The sequence below is a fragment of the Haemaphysalis longicornis genome, unplaced genomic scaffold (genome assembly GCF_048455015.1).
Source record: "Haemaphysalis longicornis isolate Haplotype H1 unplaced genomic scaffold, Haemaphysalis longicornis Haplotype H1 scaffold_12, whole genome shotgun sequence".
NCBI lineage: Eukaryota > Metazoa > Arthropoda > Arachnida > Ixodida > Ixodidae > Haemaphysalis > Haemaphysalis longicornis.
The window spans coordinates 28,245,142-28,264,678 of NW_027526225.1; the positions used below are offsets into that span (position 1 = coordinate 28,245,142).

A 19,537-nucleotide genomic window follows, 5' to 3' on the forward strand; every position below is an offset into this window, starting at 1 on the left:
AAGGGCAGGTGGTTTTAGTCGCTTCGGAGCGCTGCTCGAGCGACTGAGGATGGCGATTTCAATGTTTCCGCACTGCGCATAGTAACGCGCTTGGTACGCTGGATGTTTGCAAAAATTTTTTTTGTGTTCATTTGTCATAAAAAGCATGACTAAAAAAGTATTACGCCTTTCTACCTTGCTTTTTGCACTTCATTGCATCTCTAAAACTGGTTTGGGTTAGCGATTGGCGATGAGATGTTTGAGTGGCGCCCCCTGGCTCTGACGTCGGCTTAGGGACTCGCGCCGCTGTCGTCTGCTACACTCCGCTTGAAAGAGGCAGCAGTGCCAGTGCTAGAAATCGCCCGCTTTGATGCTTTAGTGCATTAGAAAGCATATTTCCAGTAATTCAGTTATTGTTCACGCTTCTGATACCTCTGAATAATTTCAAGCTGTATCCCGCACATGTTTGCAACGCACGAGGAGAGCGAAAAAAACTTTCTTCTCGATCGTGTTTAACCTGTCCTTTCTAACCTATTTGCGAGATTCAGTAGCCGCGTTTACACGAATGCGACAAGTGGCGCATCGCATCGCATCGCATCAATTTTCTAGCGCATCGCATCCATGTAAACGGGGCTAATGCGCTAGGAAAGCGCGTCGCATTAATGCGCCAGACCGGGCTGGATTGAGACGCGTAAGTCGACTTTCGAAGTGCATGTAAACGCGAGCGCATCGCATTAGAAATTATGTCGACAAGAAAAGTAAGCCCTGCAAACGCAGCTTTGCATTTAAAAACGTCTAAATCGAGTGTAAGACGCCAGAAAATGCGAGTCGTGAAAAAAGAACAGAACCAGCCGTGCCGGGAGCTTTGGAAGAGCCAGAAACGCCGCTTTACCTTCGATGTGCGACACCGCATGGCGCCACCATCGCACCAGGGGTAATGCGGTACATGTAAACGCTAGCGCATCGCATTACTCGTGATGCGCTAGGAAATCTGACGCGCTGCTATCGCATTCTGTCGCATTCATGTAAACGCGGCTAGTGCTCAGAGCTCCTCGATGAGTATCCAAATGCATAGGCTTCCCTAAAGTATTTTTGAGATGCTCCTATGAAGATTCAACGGTCTAATGCTACGCACAAACAGCGGTCCCTTACACGCGCATCGCACAGCGGGAAATAAAACGGTAACAATTGTTCTTGTTGACTTGCATCAGATGAATGTTTTTTTTTTTTTGTGCCCAACGCATGAATTTTTCTGCACCGTCACAAACGTCTTATTAGGAAATTTGGGTGTGTTTCGGAGGCTCACAGCGTTTGTGTGGATACGTTCTTCAGGCTGTAAGGCATACAGTATTTTCTTCATAAATTGGCTTTCGTTATGGCTGCCTGCAAGATGGTACATATCTGAAGCGAGCGTTGTTTATTCACTTGCAAATGCAAGGAAAATGCTTCTGCTACGCCACTGCGAAACGGCACAGACAACGCTGTACAGAGTACTCGAAGGTGGCTTTTGCGCCCCGAATTTCTATCGTGACCATCGTTATCATAACGAACTGACTCTCAGCCCGCACAGTAATGGCATGATTGCGGTGTTGAAGGCTTGATACACTCGCTAACGAACGCAATAAATATTATACCTGCATAGATTACACCAATCGAAACCAATGAGTATGTCCAAGAAGCTCTTTATTGTTTTCCAACCGTTCCAGGCCTAAAGAATAAATCCTGGCCTATATTTGGGATGGTGTTCTATGAATTGAATAAAATTACTCTTACTCTCTTGTCCTGGGCTGACGACACCGCCCAGTAACCGGCTCAATTTCACTGTTAAATGGAGTTTTCTCCTCCGCCTCCTCCTCGCGATCGTACTCCTCCGCTTGTGTACAGCTTTACTGTAACGCATTTCTGAATATTGTGAAGATATGGCTGTGGGAAATATACCGAAATATGCCTCCAGGTCTTAACAAACGTTTTGCTGTATTTTTCCGTACGCGTGACTCATTTTGCTCATTAAGGCTCCGTACTGGTTGGAAGCCTGGTATAAAATCAGCACGCGCCTATACACACAGTAGGTTATTTGAAACTCGACCTATATTAATTTTGCGGCCCTTCGTGCATGTTGGCATACTTTCACGATATTACAATGTAAAGTGATGTGATACAATACTTTCGAGCGTTCGGCAAGGTTGCAAAAACTGTTTTACCTTACATACTGTTACGGGTTACTTTGCTCGCTCTACGGGGGATAGCAAACTTAGCAGGGCGACCGGATCGGTAGCCGTGCCTGGCGGGGTTTTGCCTCGGCACAACTAACGACGACCCGTTCCCCAAGGAACGACAGAGACTGAGCTGCGATTCTCGAGTACGGGCATGAGCGCGGCGGGGCGGTTACGCGTGCGCGGAGACTGTCGACTGCGGTGGCTCTCGCTTGGATTGTCTGGCGGGGTTTTGCCTCGACGCTCCTGACTTGAGTCAACTAGCCGACGCCTCGGAAGGGTTTTGGGGCGTCTTTTATAGGGAGACCAGGGAGAGTTTCTCCGAAATGATTAGCCACGTCTCCTCTCTCCACCGGCAAGACCAACACCCTCTCCGCGCCCGCGTACCGCTACCGCCATCTCTCGGGGCCCCGTGCAATCACTTTTTTTATTTTTGTAACATCACATTCCCCCAAAAAAACATTGAGCGTCCTCGCTCAGTCTCTATCACTAGTAATACACGAACCCTTCTTGACGGGGTTTCACAAGCACTCTGCGTGGTCTAGTGTTCGTTGTTTCATCTGTTGATGCCGATGTTGTTTCTGACGTGAGTTCACCGCGAGCTGGAAAGTCTGGAAAGTCTATCGCGTCGAAGAACTCGTCGTCGTCGTAATCACCGGCACCATCACTTTCACAACCTTCACTGATATCCATGTTGTCCGGTGTTTGTTCTGTGGTGGTTGCTTTCGACGCTGATTCGGATTCCTCGGGTGAAATCTTGTTGGCTGATAGTGGGCATCCTTGGGGTGTGCTATCATAAGCTGTTTCCCTGGCGATAAATGGTTTCAGCCGCTCCACGTTGACCACCTCTCGCTTTCCCCGCCTGGACTCCACCTCCCAGTCATTCACAGAGGTTCGCCTCACTATTCGGAACGGGCCGTGATATGGGTGCACGAACTTGGTAGTTTTTCCTCGTTTGGATGTGGGCATCCGGATGTGGACCAGATCACCTGGTTCGAAGTCCTGGGTGCGCCTTGTCGCATCGTACCGCTCCTTGCTTTTTTCCTTGCTCTTGTACTCTCGTTCAGTAACGATACGTTTGGCTTCCTCCCAGTGCACTGCGATGTCTTCGTTGGACGTAGCCTGCAGCTCATGCTGCCCGAGCCCCAAAGTGGCATCGATAGGGAGAGTCGGCTCCTTCCCGTGAAGGAGGTAAAAGGGGGAGTACCCCGTGGTCTCGTGTACCGAAGAGTTGTAGGCGAAGATGACGTACTGAAGAAACTGGTCCCAATCACGATGATGTGCCGACACGCATTTGCTGATCATTATTGCTAGCGTCCGGTTGAACCTTTCGCACTGTCCATTGGTCTGCGGATGGTATGCCGTGGAACGGGCGTGGTTAGTATTGGTCAATTGGAACAATTCCTCCATCATCTCCGCTGTGAAGTGGCTTCCCCGGTCAGTTATGACCCGCTCCGGCGCACCATGTCTAAGGACTATCGATTCCATAAATGCTCTTGCGGCGCAGGCAGCCGTTGCCTCCGGTGTCGCCACTGCCTCTACCCACTTCGTATAGTAGTCCACCATCACAACAATGTACTTGTTACCGTCCTGTGATTCAGTCAACGGGCCCACGAAATCCATTCCGACTTGTTGGAAGGGGTATAGAGTTGGGGCCAGTGGTTGCAGCTCTCCTGCCGGCTTTGTGCTCGGAGTGTTCCGGGTCTGACAGTCGGGGCATGACTGCACGTAGTGAGTGATCTCAGCAAACATCTTAGGCCAGAAGTAGCGCTGCCGAATCTTTTTCAGCGTTCTCCTCACCCCGAGGTGGCCTGCGGTCACGTCATCATGGCATGAGGAGAGGACCTCGCGTCGTAGGGTTCTAGGCACCGCGAGTGCCAGCCGTTCATCCGCGCCTTTGGCTCTTCGGTACAGAGTGCCGCCGATGAGGGAGAAAGGTTTTGCAACCCTCTTCATCTTCTTCCCCGTGGTTTTACTTGCCCCTTGTAGGTGTAAGATGATCGGCCGCAGGAAAGGATCCTCTATTTGCAGTTTGGGAATGGTCTCTGCGGAGATCACGAATACAGGCAGTTCCTCCTCGTGGTCTGGTGCAGGGTCATAGGGCAATCGAGACAGCGCGTCCGCATTCATGTTCCTTGTCCCGGGTCGGTGCCTAAGTGTGAGGTTGAATTCCTGCAACAGCAAACTCCATCGGATCAGTCGGCCATTCTGGTTCTTAGCCGTCATGAGCCACGTGAGGCTTGCCTGGTCAGTGACAACAGTTACGGGTGCGCCGAATATGTAGGGGCGGAACTGTTTTGTTGCGTAGACCACCGCTAAGCACTCTTGCTCCGTTGTGCTGTAGTTCATCTCTGCTTGATTCAAGTGTCGGCTCGCGTACCCAACGACGAACTCCTCCATGCCATCCTTCTGCACCAGTACTGCGCCGATTCCATAGCCACACGCATCAGTATGGAGCTCGATGGGCAGGTCAGGGTCAAACAGTCGGAGGACAGGATCCGAGGTCAACCGCTGCTTCAATGTTTCAAACGACTCCTGGCACGCTTCATCCCAGATGAACTTGGCGTCCATCTTTGTCAGCTCGTTCAAGGGCCTTGCGATGCGTGCAAAGTCCCTAACAAACCTTCGGTAGTAACCACACAGGCCTAGGAAGCTCCGGACCTGTTTGCGGCTAGTTGGTGCCTTGGTGTCGTGAACGGCGCGCGTGTTGTCGGGATCAGGCCGAATCGTCTTCCCATCAATGATGTGGCCCAAGTACCGTATGCTATTGAAAGCGATGCAGCACTTGCTAGGTTGAAGTTTCAGTCCGGCGTTGTCTAGGGATTGAAAGATTTCCCGTAAGTCCCGCAGGTGTTCTTCGGATGTGCGAGAGAACACGACGATGTCGTCCAGGTAAGCCAAACAGGTCTTCCACAGCTGGTTGGCCAGTACCTTGTTTATGGTGCGCTGGAATGTTGCCGGGGCATTGCAAAGCCCAAAGGGAACCACGTTGAACTCGTAGAGCCCGGATCCAGTCGAAAATGCGGTCTTCTCTTTGTCCTGCTCTTTGATTGGTACTTGCCAGTAGCCGGAGGCCAAGTCCAGCGTGGTGAAGAATTGGGATCCCTGCAGTTTGTCCATGATGTCGTCGATACGTGGCAAGGGATGCACGTCCTTCTTGGTGATAGCGTTCAACTTGCGGAAGTCGACGCAGAACCGCCAGGATCCGTCACGCTTGCGTACTAGTACCACTGGTGATGACCATGCGCTGGTAGACGTTCGAACGACTCCCTTGGTTAGCATCTCCCTGATCTGCTCTTCGACAACCTTGCGTTCGTAAGGAGAGCTGCGGTACGGGTTCTGCTGTATTGGCCGGGCCGCTTCGGTGTTGATTTCATGTTGAGCGACGGTCGTTCGCCCGATGGGGCCAGATTTGGTGGAGAAGAGGTGTCCGTACTCGTTCACTAAACTCTGAAATTGCCTCTTCTCTTTGAGAGGCAACTGGTCTCCCAGTTTAACGTCCTGCGCCACATCCTCGGGGCCACTTGGTAAAGCCATGCTCAAGACTGTTTTCCCCATTGTAGTTGCTCTTCCAATTGTGGTGTTCTTTGGTATTAGCAATGATGTGCTCTCCGTGTTAGCAACTCGTATGTACCCCACCTGGTTTTTAACAACTGTCAAGGGGCGGGCTACACTGGGGCATGACGCTTCTCTAGGTTGGTCTAGCGGCTCGACTAGGTACGTGCCCGAGGCGGCTATCCGTACAGCGATGAGGGCCTCCGTTCTGGGAGGTAAGTTGAGTTCCTCCAGACATTGTACTTTTACCGTGTCCGGGGAGTCCGCTGAGCCCTCTTCCTGATGGTGCAACGGGAGTTGGTGTCCTTGTATTGTGATCGTCTTTTCTGGAAAGTCCAACACCATTTTCGTTGCCTTGCAGAAGGGTAGCCCGCACAACACCTGGTGCGGAAACCCGGGCAGCACTATGAAAACCGCACGCGCATTCACTTTCGGCCCGATCTGAACATTCAGGTCCACCTCCCCGCACGAGGTCACCACGTCACCATTCACAGCGCGCACCAGCACGTTAGACGGCCTCACGGTCCTGCCCAGTTTGGTGGCCAGGTTTTCCGAAATCACGTTCACCATTGCGCCGGTGTCTATTATGGCCTGCACAGTTTGTCCATCTATCACGGCTGGAAGGCTGATGAGCTGGGTTTGGTGGAAGGTGGCATAAACAGAGTCCCATTGTGGTCCGGCGGGTTGGGCTCCGAAACCCAGGCCTACTGGTTTCCCGGCTGGCCTGAATTAGGAGCCTGATATGTTGCAGGTTCCGGACACTGGCGCATTATGTGTCCCGTTCGACGGCACCGATAGCAGACAACTTGCCCCCCCGGGGTTCTCGGCCCTCGTGGTGAAAACGGTCGACGGTCTCGTTGGCCAAGTCGATCTACAGCAGCCGTCAACGCCCGTATGGTCTCCTGCATGGCTCCGAGAACTGCAGCCGTGCTCCTGTCGGGGCCCTCCTGACGGCTTGGTGCGTACATGATCTCGGGCGAGTTGCTCACCGCCCCGGTAGTGCTGGCTGATACTCCCAGGTCACGACCGAGCATCCCGTCCGGATTCCCCGCGTAGAAGCCCGGCAGCGGATGGGTTGGCATCGCCGAGAGAGCATGTCGTGCCATGGCCCCGATGTGCGTGAGGCGCTGTAGGTGTTGCAGGAACTCCTGGGTTGTGCGCGGGTTTGAGAGGGCCACCCGCTCCATCATTTCGGGCCGCAAGCCCCGCACCAGGTAGCGGAGTTTCTCCCCGTCTGGCATATTCGCGTTGACCCGGGCGCAGAGCTGCAGCATGCCGGAGACGTACTGCTGTGGTGTCTCTCCAGGCTGCTGACGCCTCTCCTGTAGCCTGATGTACGCCCACTCCTGCACGTGGTCACCCGCGAACGTGCTCTGGAGCGCCCTCCGCCAGTCATCCCAGGTCTCGGCTGTTTTCTCCCGGAGGGCGGTTACGTACCACCCCCGGGCGACGTCCTCGAGAGCGAACACCAAGTTGTCCGCTTTTTGTTCGTTGGTCCACGCCAAGGACCTCCCATAGCGCTCATACAGATGCAGCCAGTCGTCCAGGTCCTCGTCCGCTCTCCCCCGGAACACAGGTGGGGGAGCGAACGGACGTGGCATCGCGGTTGGTGCGGTTGCCATCGCGAGCGCTTCCCTGTCGTTCTGGATGGTTCTGTTTCGAAGAACTTTTTCAAACGCTATCATAACCCGTACTACTTTTTGTTAACTGTAATGTGCTTTTCGCACAACGCAAATAAATCTTCGAATCGCTCATGCACATTCCTTTTTTTTGTTTCGTCTTCGAAGCGTGTCTTATATGCGTAGCCTAATTTTTCTCTGGCGTCGTTTCTACGCTCTCTGCGTTTTTTGCTGTTTGTTTGCTTCCCGTTTTCCATCGTGAGCGCCTATACCCCGCACCTCCACCATATGTTACGGGTTACTTTGCTCGCTCTACGGGGGATAGCAAACTTAGCAGGGCGACCGGATCGGTAGCCGTGCCTGGCGGGGTTTTGCCTCGGCACAACTAACGACGACCCGTTCCCCAAGGAACGACAGAGACTGAGCTGCGATTCTCGAGTACGGGCATGAGCGCGGCGGGGCGGTTACGCGTGCGCGGAGACTGTCGACTGCGGTGGCTCTCGCTTGGATTGTCTGGCGGGGTTTTGCCTCGACGCTCCTGACTTGAGTCAACTAGCCGACGCCTCGGAAGGGTTTTGGGGCGTCTTTTATAGGGAGACCAGGGAGAGTTTCTCCGAAATGATTAGCCACGTCTCCTCTCTCCACCGGCAAGACCAACACCCTCTCCGCGCCCGCGTACCGCTACCGCCATCTCTCGGGGCCCCGTGCAATCACTTTTTTTATTTTTGTAACAATACGATTACCGGGAATCATAATGCCGTCTGCCAAAAGTGGCAGTCCCGAAGACCTGGGAATTTCTTTTGGTCTTGCATTCTCGCTGTTGTCGGTTATTAACAGCTGACTGTTTCTTTTGTTCGAAAGATTGCTGGATAGAGGAGCCGATGCCTAGCTCCGAGTTTTCGCGCTTCACGCAGGACCGGCTTCGCAATGATGGGGCGACGCCGGCAGGGTGTCTTCCGGAGAAGTATAAAAAACTGCACTTTAAATCACGCCCTGAGCTAGTGTATGCGATTTCAAGTCTTTTATTATGATAAAAACTTACGCGCAAACAAAATCTCGTGCGGACAAGCATCAAAAGTCACCGCGCGCAAAGAAACTACAGGGAGAGCGAGCCCGAGTGAAGCAGACGACAAATGCGAGAATCCCTAAGCCGACGTCACGGAGGCGCGCTTCGCAGCGCCGCCCGTGGTCGCGCTCACCGCCAATAGCGCACGCTTTTCCTTCTGCGCCTCGTTTCTCGGCTCCAACATGAACGCCGTGAAGAATTCGCTTTCTTGACGTCGTTTTTCCCACACTGGTCTCACCCAGTGTGAGCGGGAGCCTTCTTGCTTCTGCTTCAGCGTGTACACAAGCTTTGCCACGCAAAGCTTTCTTTGCCGCTGCACCGCAAACGTCGTCTGCGTGGATTTGCAAAATCTTCCCCCCGTTCTCTTTCAAAACCGGAGGTTGCGTGCTTACGTAGGGGCTCTCCTATTGGCTAGTCGCTGAGGGCACTTCCGGGAGGTGAGCGACTGTTTCTGGCGGCCCAGAACCGAGCGATTCGATGAGCGACTTGGTGCGCGGCGAAAAGTAGTTCGTCGCTAGTCGCGTCGCGCCCCAAGTCGCTCGCAAAATCGCTCCATGTGTTTGGGGCTTAATGCACCCGCTTAAAGGAGTACTGACACGAAATTTCAAAGCTGAGATCCGCTCTAGCAATCAAGTATAACGACAACACAAATAGGTGTCTGTGAATAAATGCATCTTTCTTTCTTTGTAGTTGTGTGTGTGTGTGTGATCTCTCTTTCGCGAACATTACCGAACCGCGCAAATTCAACTCGTGCATTCGCACTTTCACATTCTTCCCCTCGGGGAAATGCGGGGAATTTTTGCCTGCGGTGTTTCCTTCTTTCGCTCGGTTAAAACGATCGGGACGGCGGCGCCCTGAAGTCACAGTAGTGGGCACTTAAGGGCTGCGCATTAAAAAGTGACTGGCTACAGTCGCTCATTACTCTTTCGTTCCATCGAAAAATTGCTTAAAGCGACCCTAGTCACAAATGAGGATCAGGAGTAAAAATTTATTTCGGTTCAAATGTATTGCACAGCGTTTATTTTAAGGTGCCAGGATCACGCGCAAAAAACCAGCCGTTATGTGGCTTAATTTTACTTGATCTGGCTGCCCTTTACAGTCTGTACTCATCGCATGCAAGAAATTTTGGTTATATACACATAAAGGGGACACGACCACAGTAGTTCTATATGTTCATTCCTTAATTGAGAGGCCAAGATTACAGTTGCTGTATTTGTACCCGGGAGCTTGAGTTATTTCCTCTTGGTGGAGAACACATTATATGGGCACGTGTTTTGTCAGGAACGGGGTGAAATATAATTACTGTGATTTTAAATGACCACCCCCCTTTCCCCGTTGTTCCCGATACTAATAGGGTGTGCCGTTAGTTTGCCCACATTAATGGTGTATCTGTGCTAGCAGCAGATACAGTAATCCATCGCTCATTATAACGAAATCGCTTTACTCGAAATATCGCTTTATTCGAAATTTATTCTGGTCCCAACCCAAACACATGCATTTTAGGCCGCATTATTTGAAGCGCATGACGAGCTTGACCCGCTTAGAGCACTTAGAGCGAAGTGGCGAGCGGAGGCGTCGCCGAGCAGCGGCGACTCAGCGGCGAGTCAGGCTGTCAATATGGCGGATCAACGCAAGCTGGTGTTTCCCCGGCGATTGTATCGAGCCGCTCATGCTCGATTCAGCCCATCCGGTCCAAATGCGTTGTAGGGCCAATGAATTTTGCTCCTAGACACTGGTCCATGGCACTGCCATACCACTTTTATGTGCGGCAACCGCAGCGTCTTGCAATGCTTGGCTAAATCAAAGGAGATAGGTTGCTCGCGCGCAGCAAGAACTTGAAACAGCCAAAGCATTACTCCCTTTTTTGCCCCTGAATAATGTTTTGCTTCACTGAATACATTTGATTCCTTACAGCTGTGGCGCAATTAAAGCTCAAGTGCTTTAGCTTTCTCGAGTCGTCGCTTATATCGAAACACTGCTTATGACCCGCTTGGCAGTATGACCCGCTTGAGCAGCATGGTCATACAGTAGCCTTATCTCGGCCAACAGCTGTTCATGGGGTCCACGGCACAGGGATGACTGGAGCGATTGGAGCGCAGGCTTGGAGTCACTGAAGATCGCTCATCTTCATAATGGGGCTCTCTCAATGGTGTGAACGGCGCAACTGATGGTTGGTAGCCGTGGAAGTGGTGGGTTGGGCTATCTTGAATTCCGTGGTCATCGACAATCGTGGTATAACCACGGCGCTGGCAGAACCAGAGGTTGTTACCGAGCCATCGGTGTAAATATGGGTGCGGTCGCTGTATCGCTCGTGTAGATGGATGAGAGCTAGCTGCTGTAGAGCTAGCATCGAACAATCTTGCTTCTTCGTTAACCCTGGCACAGTAAGGCATGCTCGTGGCTGCAGTGCACACCAAAGTGGGAGCAGCAGCCTCGCTGCAGGCGTATAGTTGGATGGCAGGCTAGTAATGTGGGCAGCTACAACCTTTGCGAAGGATGCATGGGGGCGTTCCGATGGCATATTTGCAAGGTGGTGATCAGGCAGTCTGGTTGTGTCTCAAATGCGCCCAGAATATATATGCATATACACACATACATAATTATTATGAATAACACGCTTGTTGAATAATTTCAAAAACAAAAGTGATTACTATAGAACACTAAGAAAAGTACGGGGAAAGTATTATGGCTGTTTTTTGCATGGAGATAGCCGTTTTTTAAGACGATGGAAGGAACTGGAGAAAAGCTTGCACTTAGGGTGGAAACCAAATCCATGACATTCAGATTGCATGTCCAATTCCCACCTGGGTGGTCATGGATTCTCTGCCACTTTCTGGGGTATTCATGTTGTTCATGTGACGGTAGTATTAGTATAGTACTACTATATGTGAATGCATCACGCACACTCATGCACATGTGTCATTGCATAATTACACGTGTTCTTTTTCTTTAACAAACGTTGCATTTTCTAAAAGCATAACAGCAACCCCAGAAAGCAGCATGGCCCACAAACTTGGAGCGTTTAAGAAAGGTTGCAGAACAAAGTGTACTCAGTTTTTATTGTTCTTTTTCTTATAAGATTGTAACTCCACAGCACGTGGTCACCAAGCAAAGTCAACCGCGACAGAAGAACAACCAGTCTCCCCGACGCTCAGCGCTCGTTCGCAACAGAATCCTTCTCCATCCTTTGGCAGGGGGTCGAGTATGCTGACTACAACACGGCGATCGTGTGGAAGAAAAAATGTGTGTGGTCGAGACATCACCTATACAGCAGGGGCGTCATAGAACGGGGCATTTGGAAACACAGCATAAGCTATGGTAAGCACTACACCTCACACGTAAGCAGTTCACACCGACTGTTTTTTTGTTTTTTGTTTTACTTCTCGGGGTGAGCGGGCAATGGATGTGCAAAAATGTGGGACAAAACTCACGTGCCATTCACAGAGAGATAGAGAGCAAGTTGATATATGTCCCCGAAGCGTCTGCTTGTAGACAAACCGTTTCACTCTAGCCAGCAGACGGGTCGATTAACAATGTGGCCACCCAAAGACTAGAACACTGGCAACAGCCTAGTAGTGGCAGAGTGCGGTAGCGTATGCACATCGATCTCAACAATCTGCAGTTGTCTCTACGTGCACTGCTAGCAAAAGGCTCTGTACGTCGCCCCACCAGTCGCTATTTGCCTGGGCCACTTAGCCGACGAAACAAGCTACACAATGTCGGCGCAAGTTAAGCCTAAAGAGACGGCATATCAGCCGTTCCAAGCTCTCGGAAAGGGGACAAAACGAGGGTGCAGTGTCGCCGTGGTTGTGTACACGAGCCGTTTCGCAACACCCGCTGCCTCGCACGTCTTTACAAAAATAGCAACTGCGCGATTTTTTCAGTTCCAAGAGGAGGGCTATGTTAACGGCGCCACTTTCCAACACTTCTTTGTACTGCTACGTATAGCTATACGCGTTATTTTTTTTTCACAACCCGAGCTGCTAGATAAATCTTCGAGCACATTCTTGGCCCTTAGTGCAGCAAGTGTCGTACCGTTCAACACTGTTCTTCTAGAAAAGTACCACTTTCGCCATCCGAGAGTCGTAAAATAGATTTCCACACCAACGGGCCTGATTAAACGTACAGTATCGCGCAACAAAGGGGGAGCGTTGTTTAATGGCTTAATCGACTGCTCTCGATTTAAAAATAACAGCTATTTTAACTTACGATGACCTGTTGTGATAACACTGTTCAACGTTGATTATAATGTGTAACGCTCTCCTCGCACCGCGCACAAGGTTAGCGAACACGACGAGCCGAACATGCATGAAAGATATCGGTACGTCTGTGCTTTGCAAGAGTCAATGTGCCTTGCTGAAAGGCGGGAGGGTGGAAACTGATTTCCAACGTTTGAAAGGTCTTCGCTGACGGCTGAAGAATGCTGTTGACGCCGGTGCAAATGCTTGGCTAATGTCTCGTTAAAAGCTGGAAAAAGAAAGGTCGCCCAAGCTCTGCACAAAATGTAGGTACGGTAGTTTGGGTTCGAAAAATGTAGCTGTAAATTTAAAAAAATATTACTCTGCAAATTTTACGCAAGTAAACTAAATATTTTTTCATAAAAAGTAACATTTTGTGGTGATAATAACTGTGTTACTTATGCATAAAGTAGCATACAAAGAACACATCTCAAGCATTAAAGAAAATGCTGACACAGACAAACGCCACAGCTTGTACAGACCAAAAAAAAGCACAAGCGTATGAGAAATTTTGTGGTATTGCCTGCCACCACCCAGTCGAGGTTATTTTTAGTGTTATGGCCTCCACGGGTTCGAGACTCAAATAAAGTGAAATAATAATAATAAATGAAACCACAGAGTGAAAGGCAGTCTTTCCACGGCTCAATTACATTTTGTGAAGGCGTATGTGTCATCCTGTACTTGGTAATTCGCATCGGGAACAACAATACTAAATTGCTCTTATAGGTGATACTGAGCAACCAATGTGCGATTAAATTAAAGTACGAGAAACTCCCATAAAAACAGTTTCACTTCCTGAACAGAGTCGGGAGAACAAATTCCTCCGTGAGAATGTGCTGAGACAACAGAGGGCAGCACTAGGAACTGCTCAACTCTAACATTTTGTCAGGAGCTTGTCCACACATTAATACATAAACTTTAAAAACATGGATAAACACAATGAGGCATGAAAAATTTCCAACGTGAAGACAAAGGACAAGCAAGTAAAAACAATTTTTTCGCTCGCCTATTTACTCTAGACATAGTCACTTCCTTGCGGCCGAACAGTTCGCCAACGTGAAAGCCAAACATTTCTCCATGATATGTACGCTGTGACGCGCCGAGTTTTTTACAAACTTTCAGCCTTTCTGGGGGTGTAAGAGAGAGGCTTCAAACAGAGCTCGTCGCTACCTAAATAACCCGCACTGTGTCAGTGCGCTTCTGTTATGTCTACATTCAGTGTGCGGTGGAATTTGTCAAAAAATAGTGAGAGAGACAATAAAGCATTCGTGCAACATGCTGTACAGGCTATTTACACCTGGCAAGGCTGACACAGCCGCTGAGACTCACTTACAGTCGACAATTTTGCTCAATTGAGTAAACCAGTACTTACGCAAACGGACTAGATGGATCACCACATCTCTTCCTGCCTAACTGCCTCAAGGGGGGATTTTCAAAACCCCACTTAAAGTGGCCACGAAGACGAAACACAAGTTAAAAAGACTGATTGTGATTTAAAAGACTCATTAAAAAGACTGCTTTGTACTGATAACAATGACAGCCACTTCATTATTAACTTCAAACTGGTCTCTGGAACATGTAAGGAAGCGCGAGACGTGATTGGCTCAGCAGTCTACGCCAGCCTTGCGTTAATTTGTTACGCGGTAGAACAGCTCTCACAACAAGGACAACTCCCAAAAGACGCTCTGCGACAACCGAGTTCCCGTAGCACTCGTCAAACATAATTTACACACGCTCGGAGAGAAATATCTCTCTCGCTCAACAGCAATCTATACAGGATATATGGCACGACAGTGAGAAAAAGTCGACCCCGTCAGTTGGTCGCAACAGCACACTACAATCTCGAGTTTTGGAAGCGGTGCGTCGCACGTCATGTCGTTCCAAAACCTGATTCTACGAGTTTACGGGAAAAGAAAGATGGTTCTAAAATCGGAGAGCTTGTTAAAATCACTCGTCCACAGTCAGTGCATCAAAAAATAAGGTCTCAGCTTGTACGCTACACATTTCGTGGTCAGCTGCGGCACAAAACTTCGAAGGTGAGCAGACTCCCACGTACGATATACGCTCAACATATGTTACCTGGCCATTACAACACAAGTTGTAGCAACCAACTAAGCTTGCAGAAACCACCATCAGAGCATTGTGTTTTAACTTGACGTTACAGTAGCCCTTACGCTGAATGGAAAAGGCATGACTGCCACCCTACACCACTCCTTGATGACTCACCCCCGCTTGTAGATACACCTAGAAAATTTGTAGTAATTTTTCTCAAACATTTTAACGCGGAAAATTAACATGATGTACGTATCAAGTATGGTCCCACTCTACAACCAATATTAGCTGAGACAAACGCATTTAAACCACAACGCTTACATTTTTGTCTCATCTAGTCGGAAGGAACAGCCAGGAGAAAATACAACGCAGGGCAAATCACGTGGCCCTCGGAGCTCTCGCCAAAGCAACGCTTCCAACGACTCGACAACGAGAACGACCATGGCAGGAAAGTGTGATGGCACGGTCAGTGCGACCTACGCAAATTGCACCAGTGCAATCGACAGTTACCTATGTCAAGCCAAAGCCTACAGTGATGCCGTAATGGCAACAATCTCCTCAATGTGTGTGTTTAGTGGGAGCTTTTCAATCAGCAACGCGCTGTTGTATGCCGCGCTTTCCAAGATGTTTGCAAATCTGCACGAAAAGTGCGGAAAAACTCGAAAAAGCACTGCACTGCACCGCACCTTTCTGTCATGGCTGTGACGAAGGGATATTGGCGTCACAACATGGTCACGACGGGTACCACCCAAACGTGTAAGGGTAACTGGGCTCAGGCGGAGGCAATGTTTCACTCTAATTTCTGTGAAAGGCATTGATGTGGGCAGTCGGCAAAACCTCAACGAAGCTGCTAAGATCATTTTTCCCAACACCTACCAGATTATACGAGAATATTTGTTAACTAGACAAGCGGAGTTGCAAATAACGAAGTAGAATTACCCTGCCACTTCAATAAAATAGGATTAACCTTTTTTGGATTCTGTGGTCAATAACCAAGAGTTCCCTTTCGTAATCGGAGAGGATGTAGCAATAACGTTCACCCCTTATGAAACATTTGCAGACTGCGCAAAGCCTTGGTTGATAGGATGGTACAAGGAATGGCTTTCAAGGAACCACACCAGTGTTCCGAATGTGGTGCTCCCATATGGCAGCAGGGAAACCCGAGACAATTGCAGGGTAAACAAGACGGATAGTGCATTGTTCTACAGCACTTAAATGTGCATTCTGGCAATACATTCATCAACAATGTACACCGGGAATGTTATGGGGAAGCATTCCATTATTTGCCCAACCAGTACGTCCCCTTTCTGGCACAGAGGTTCTTTTCTCTTTTGTGTGTGTGCACCTACGAAAATGAACAAAAAAAAAATAAAAGCAGATTTCAGACCATTCTACAGTACACAATGAAGGCAAGTGATCATATCTTACCAGCAGTTCCTTGTTTAGGCTTAGCAAGCTACGAGACTTTACAGTTGCTATGAAGAATGGTGCTTAATGTTGGTCTTCATTGAAACTGTCAATGCACACTTTGCTTAAATGCTACTTAAGGAAAGCGTTATTTCTATCGGTGTACTTCTTTAATTAAGCTTGTAGCAGTGTCAATTTATATTTCACGAATGTGCGAGGGTGAATTGAAGTGTCCTGCTGTGAGAGTCACTTGTATACAGGAGGTGCATAGCGGCCTTGTAACCAGTGTCAGAACAGCTGCGTCCCAATATAGGCGGCAGTTGTAATTCACACGACTCATTTACAGAAAAATGTTTTCAGATCTGCAGTAAGGGTTTACAGATCTGTGGTTTACACTGGTTTCCTCAATGCCCACTGATTTCTAGCAAAAACCCTCAATTTCAAAAAAATATCGGCTACAGTTAAAGCTTGTTGTATGAAACGGCCTGTAACGAAATAATAGATGTAGCGAAAAAATTGCAATTTCTCTTTCAAAGTTCCCATAAAGACCTGCATCTTCAGCACCTCGCTGTAATCAAATAAAATTTGCTTTTACGGGCTATAAATAGAATGTTTGTTTTGAAATTAAAATTAAGAGCTAATTTCATGACAGTGTGCAGTGCTTACGCAAGATGGTGTGCGATGCGGCGACTGTATTTAGCAGCGTGAAATTCCCGCCCCACGTCCTCTAGCAATGCCCAGTACACTGGTCGGCACAACACGCTACCTCTTAGGCATCTCTCTTCACTGTTTTGCCTTCCCAGCATGCACCAGCAACGCACGTGGCATGCATGTGCCAGAAACTGATAACTACGTCGGTCGTCGCATTGCAACAAACGCAAGGGACCTGCACCTGTTTTTTCTGGTTGGTGCAGTTTTGCTTTTGGAGAGCTCGTTTCATTTTTCATTGCTAAAGCATGTGAGCCTGATGGGAGGCGAAAGTGAAAGGCTGTTATTACGCTACAGGTGGCTGTGACGAAAGCCATAGCCACCTGCAGCTTAGTAATGCCATAGCCAGTGCCAAAGCCATAGCCAAGGATGACCAAGGTGACAAAAGATTGACAGTTCACCGAATGTGCTGGCTATGAACCTGGGTAGTGAAACGAGTGCGGCCAATGTTCTTGCAACGCGGTTTGCAGGGAAACACAAGAGAGGTCCTAGTTTTTGCCTTTGTAGTGGTACAAAGGGCTGGCTGAGACCCAGTTATCATGCCTTACTTTGGCATGCACTAGGACAACTAAAGTGGCGTAAACTTATGCTTGCCTTATGCTTGAGAAAGCAATCACTTGTATATAACAGCAAACAATCGCTGACTCATTCGCAGCAACATTTACCTGAAAGACGAGTTGCATGTGAGCGCAACAAGTTATACGTGCACGCAATTTAGATCATGAATTTGGTGACTGTCTTTGGGTCCGCCACTGACTAGTACAGCACCCCTCGCACATAATATTTGTGGCAGGGTGAAGAGAAAATAACGGCTATAAGAAACACATTTCAATGCTTTGTTGTAACTTATAACAAGGTTTAACTGCAGCACAAGTGCCACAACTGAACGCAATGTACCGATACAAGCTCCCCTCTCGTTTCAATCTGCCTGCTGAATTAACTGAGCCCCCGCCGTTGCCTCACTTCCTTCGCCGTCAGAGTATGGACTTGATCTTGCCAGCACTAAAATGGAGGCGGGCCTGAAGGACGGGAAAGGCAGACCAGAGAATGGGAGTCACTTGGGGGTGGGAAAACACGCCCTCCGAGAGGGGTCGAACAGTGCCAAGTTCACGCCTCTGGCAGCACACCAGAGAGAGAGAGGCCAAAGAAGAGCAACTGAGGTGGCGGCGTCAACTGCGTCCATGTCGGTTCGCCCATGGCAGGGGAGAGTGGTGGAAACACGGTCCGTCTTGTTGGGGGGGGGAGGAGGGCGTTGCTCACACTTCTTGGAGGTACTTGAGGGGACAGGGGAGGGCCTTGTCACCGAGTCCCGTACGCACCAACACCTTGCCGTCCATTTCGTCAGCCACTTGGATCACGATCTGCGCGCAGGTGCATACCGATTAGGTACTTCCCATCCCCTGGTCGCAAGAACACAAGCAATTTCACTGGGGGGCTCGAGCACACCCAGCCAATTGGACCGTGAGAGCCAGTGAGTTGCACCAGTGGGATAATCGGAGTCGATTGAAGTCTGCCTGTTGGGCATCACTCACTCATTCACTCACTGTCAGATTTTACAAGGTCCCAAAACTAGGGCTGTGTGAATATTCAAAAATTTCGAATATCGAAGAAGCAAATAATGCGAAATTAGATTTGGCCTCAAATCAAATACAGTAAAACTTCATCACAACAGACATTTGGTTTTAATGAAAACCGTTTGGTTGGTTTTTCAATGTCCACCATGTTAGCAAGATCGCATACCAGAGACCTTGGTTACAAGAAACATGTTTCAGGTCCCTTGAGTGCCTCTTGTAATGAGGTTTTACTGTAGTACTGTTAAAAACTGTGGTTGATTCCTCTGTCATAGGAATCAGTAAAACACGAAAGTGAAACGTGCAGAAAAATCTGCGGCTGAGCATGATTTGCGGATCGGCGGCTGTCTTGTGCCTGTGCTTGGAAAGCGACATCCTGCTGGCGGGTTGTTTCCCAAAGATGTACTGGCCGTCGTTTCCGTGATGGATATGACGTCAGTGAAATTGGTGCATCCCGGCATAAAACACTTTCGTGTTAAAGTATAAAACCTGAAAACGAACAACCCTAAGCACTGTAACGTACCCGTTAGTACTAAAGGTTGCTTCCCCGCAAGAAGACCCTGTGTGCAGGGCTGCACCCTTTACACGCCACTTGCTTCATTGTACAGGCATCACTTCCGTGACAGCTGTGACGTCAGCGAAATCTTAGTGTATCCGAGAATAAAACTCTTTCGTGCTAAAAAATTTCGAACAAATTTTTGGAGCATTTCAAAGTTTGAAGATAAGCACCGGTGTTTTCTGCTCGCAGCAACGGGCTTTCCTGCGTGGCTCTGGTGATGTGCAGCCAAGCGACAAGAGGACGGTGCTTTTGGAGAGTGCCTCTCATAATTCACCCTGTATTCTCTCAGAAGCCAAAAATCGCTATTCGCACACCCTTATTCTAAGCCCCTTTCAAACATACTAAATACGCCTCCGCACTTAAGAGGTGACAAGCTCAAGGAGACAGAAAGCGCTACAGGTGCAAGCGCGCACTAACTTGCACGATCATTGCACTGGCCACAGGCAGTGCTGCAGTTGTTCTTCCTGGGCGCTTTCACAATGTGTGAGCAGGCACAATGACAGGCTCCCAACCTTTTTTACAGAGAAGCTGCTTGGCAAATCGCAATTTTTCGTGTCCACATTTAAAAAT

The 19,537-nt window shown here is 49.2% G+C and overlaps 1 protein-coding gene across 4 annotated transcripts in view; it reads right to left on the minus strand.

The window, feature by feature from the left end:
* Nucleotides 1–11,464: 11,464 nt before the first annotated feature.
* The window catches only part of LOC144162534 (uncharacterized), a 584,817-nt gene continuing 576,744 nt past the window's right edge, over nucleotides 11,465–19,537 (minus strand). For all 4 annotated transcript variants that reach the window (XM_077693110.1, XM_077693111.1, XM_077693108.1 and 1 more), the window contains one exon: nucleotides 11,465–18,198. In XM_077693110.1, the coding sequence (XP_077549236.1) occupies nucleotides 18,094–18,198 (105 nt within the window). In that variant the 3' untranslated portion in view covers nucleotides 11,465–18,093. The remainder of the gene's footprint in view (nucleotides 18,199–19,537) is intronic.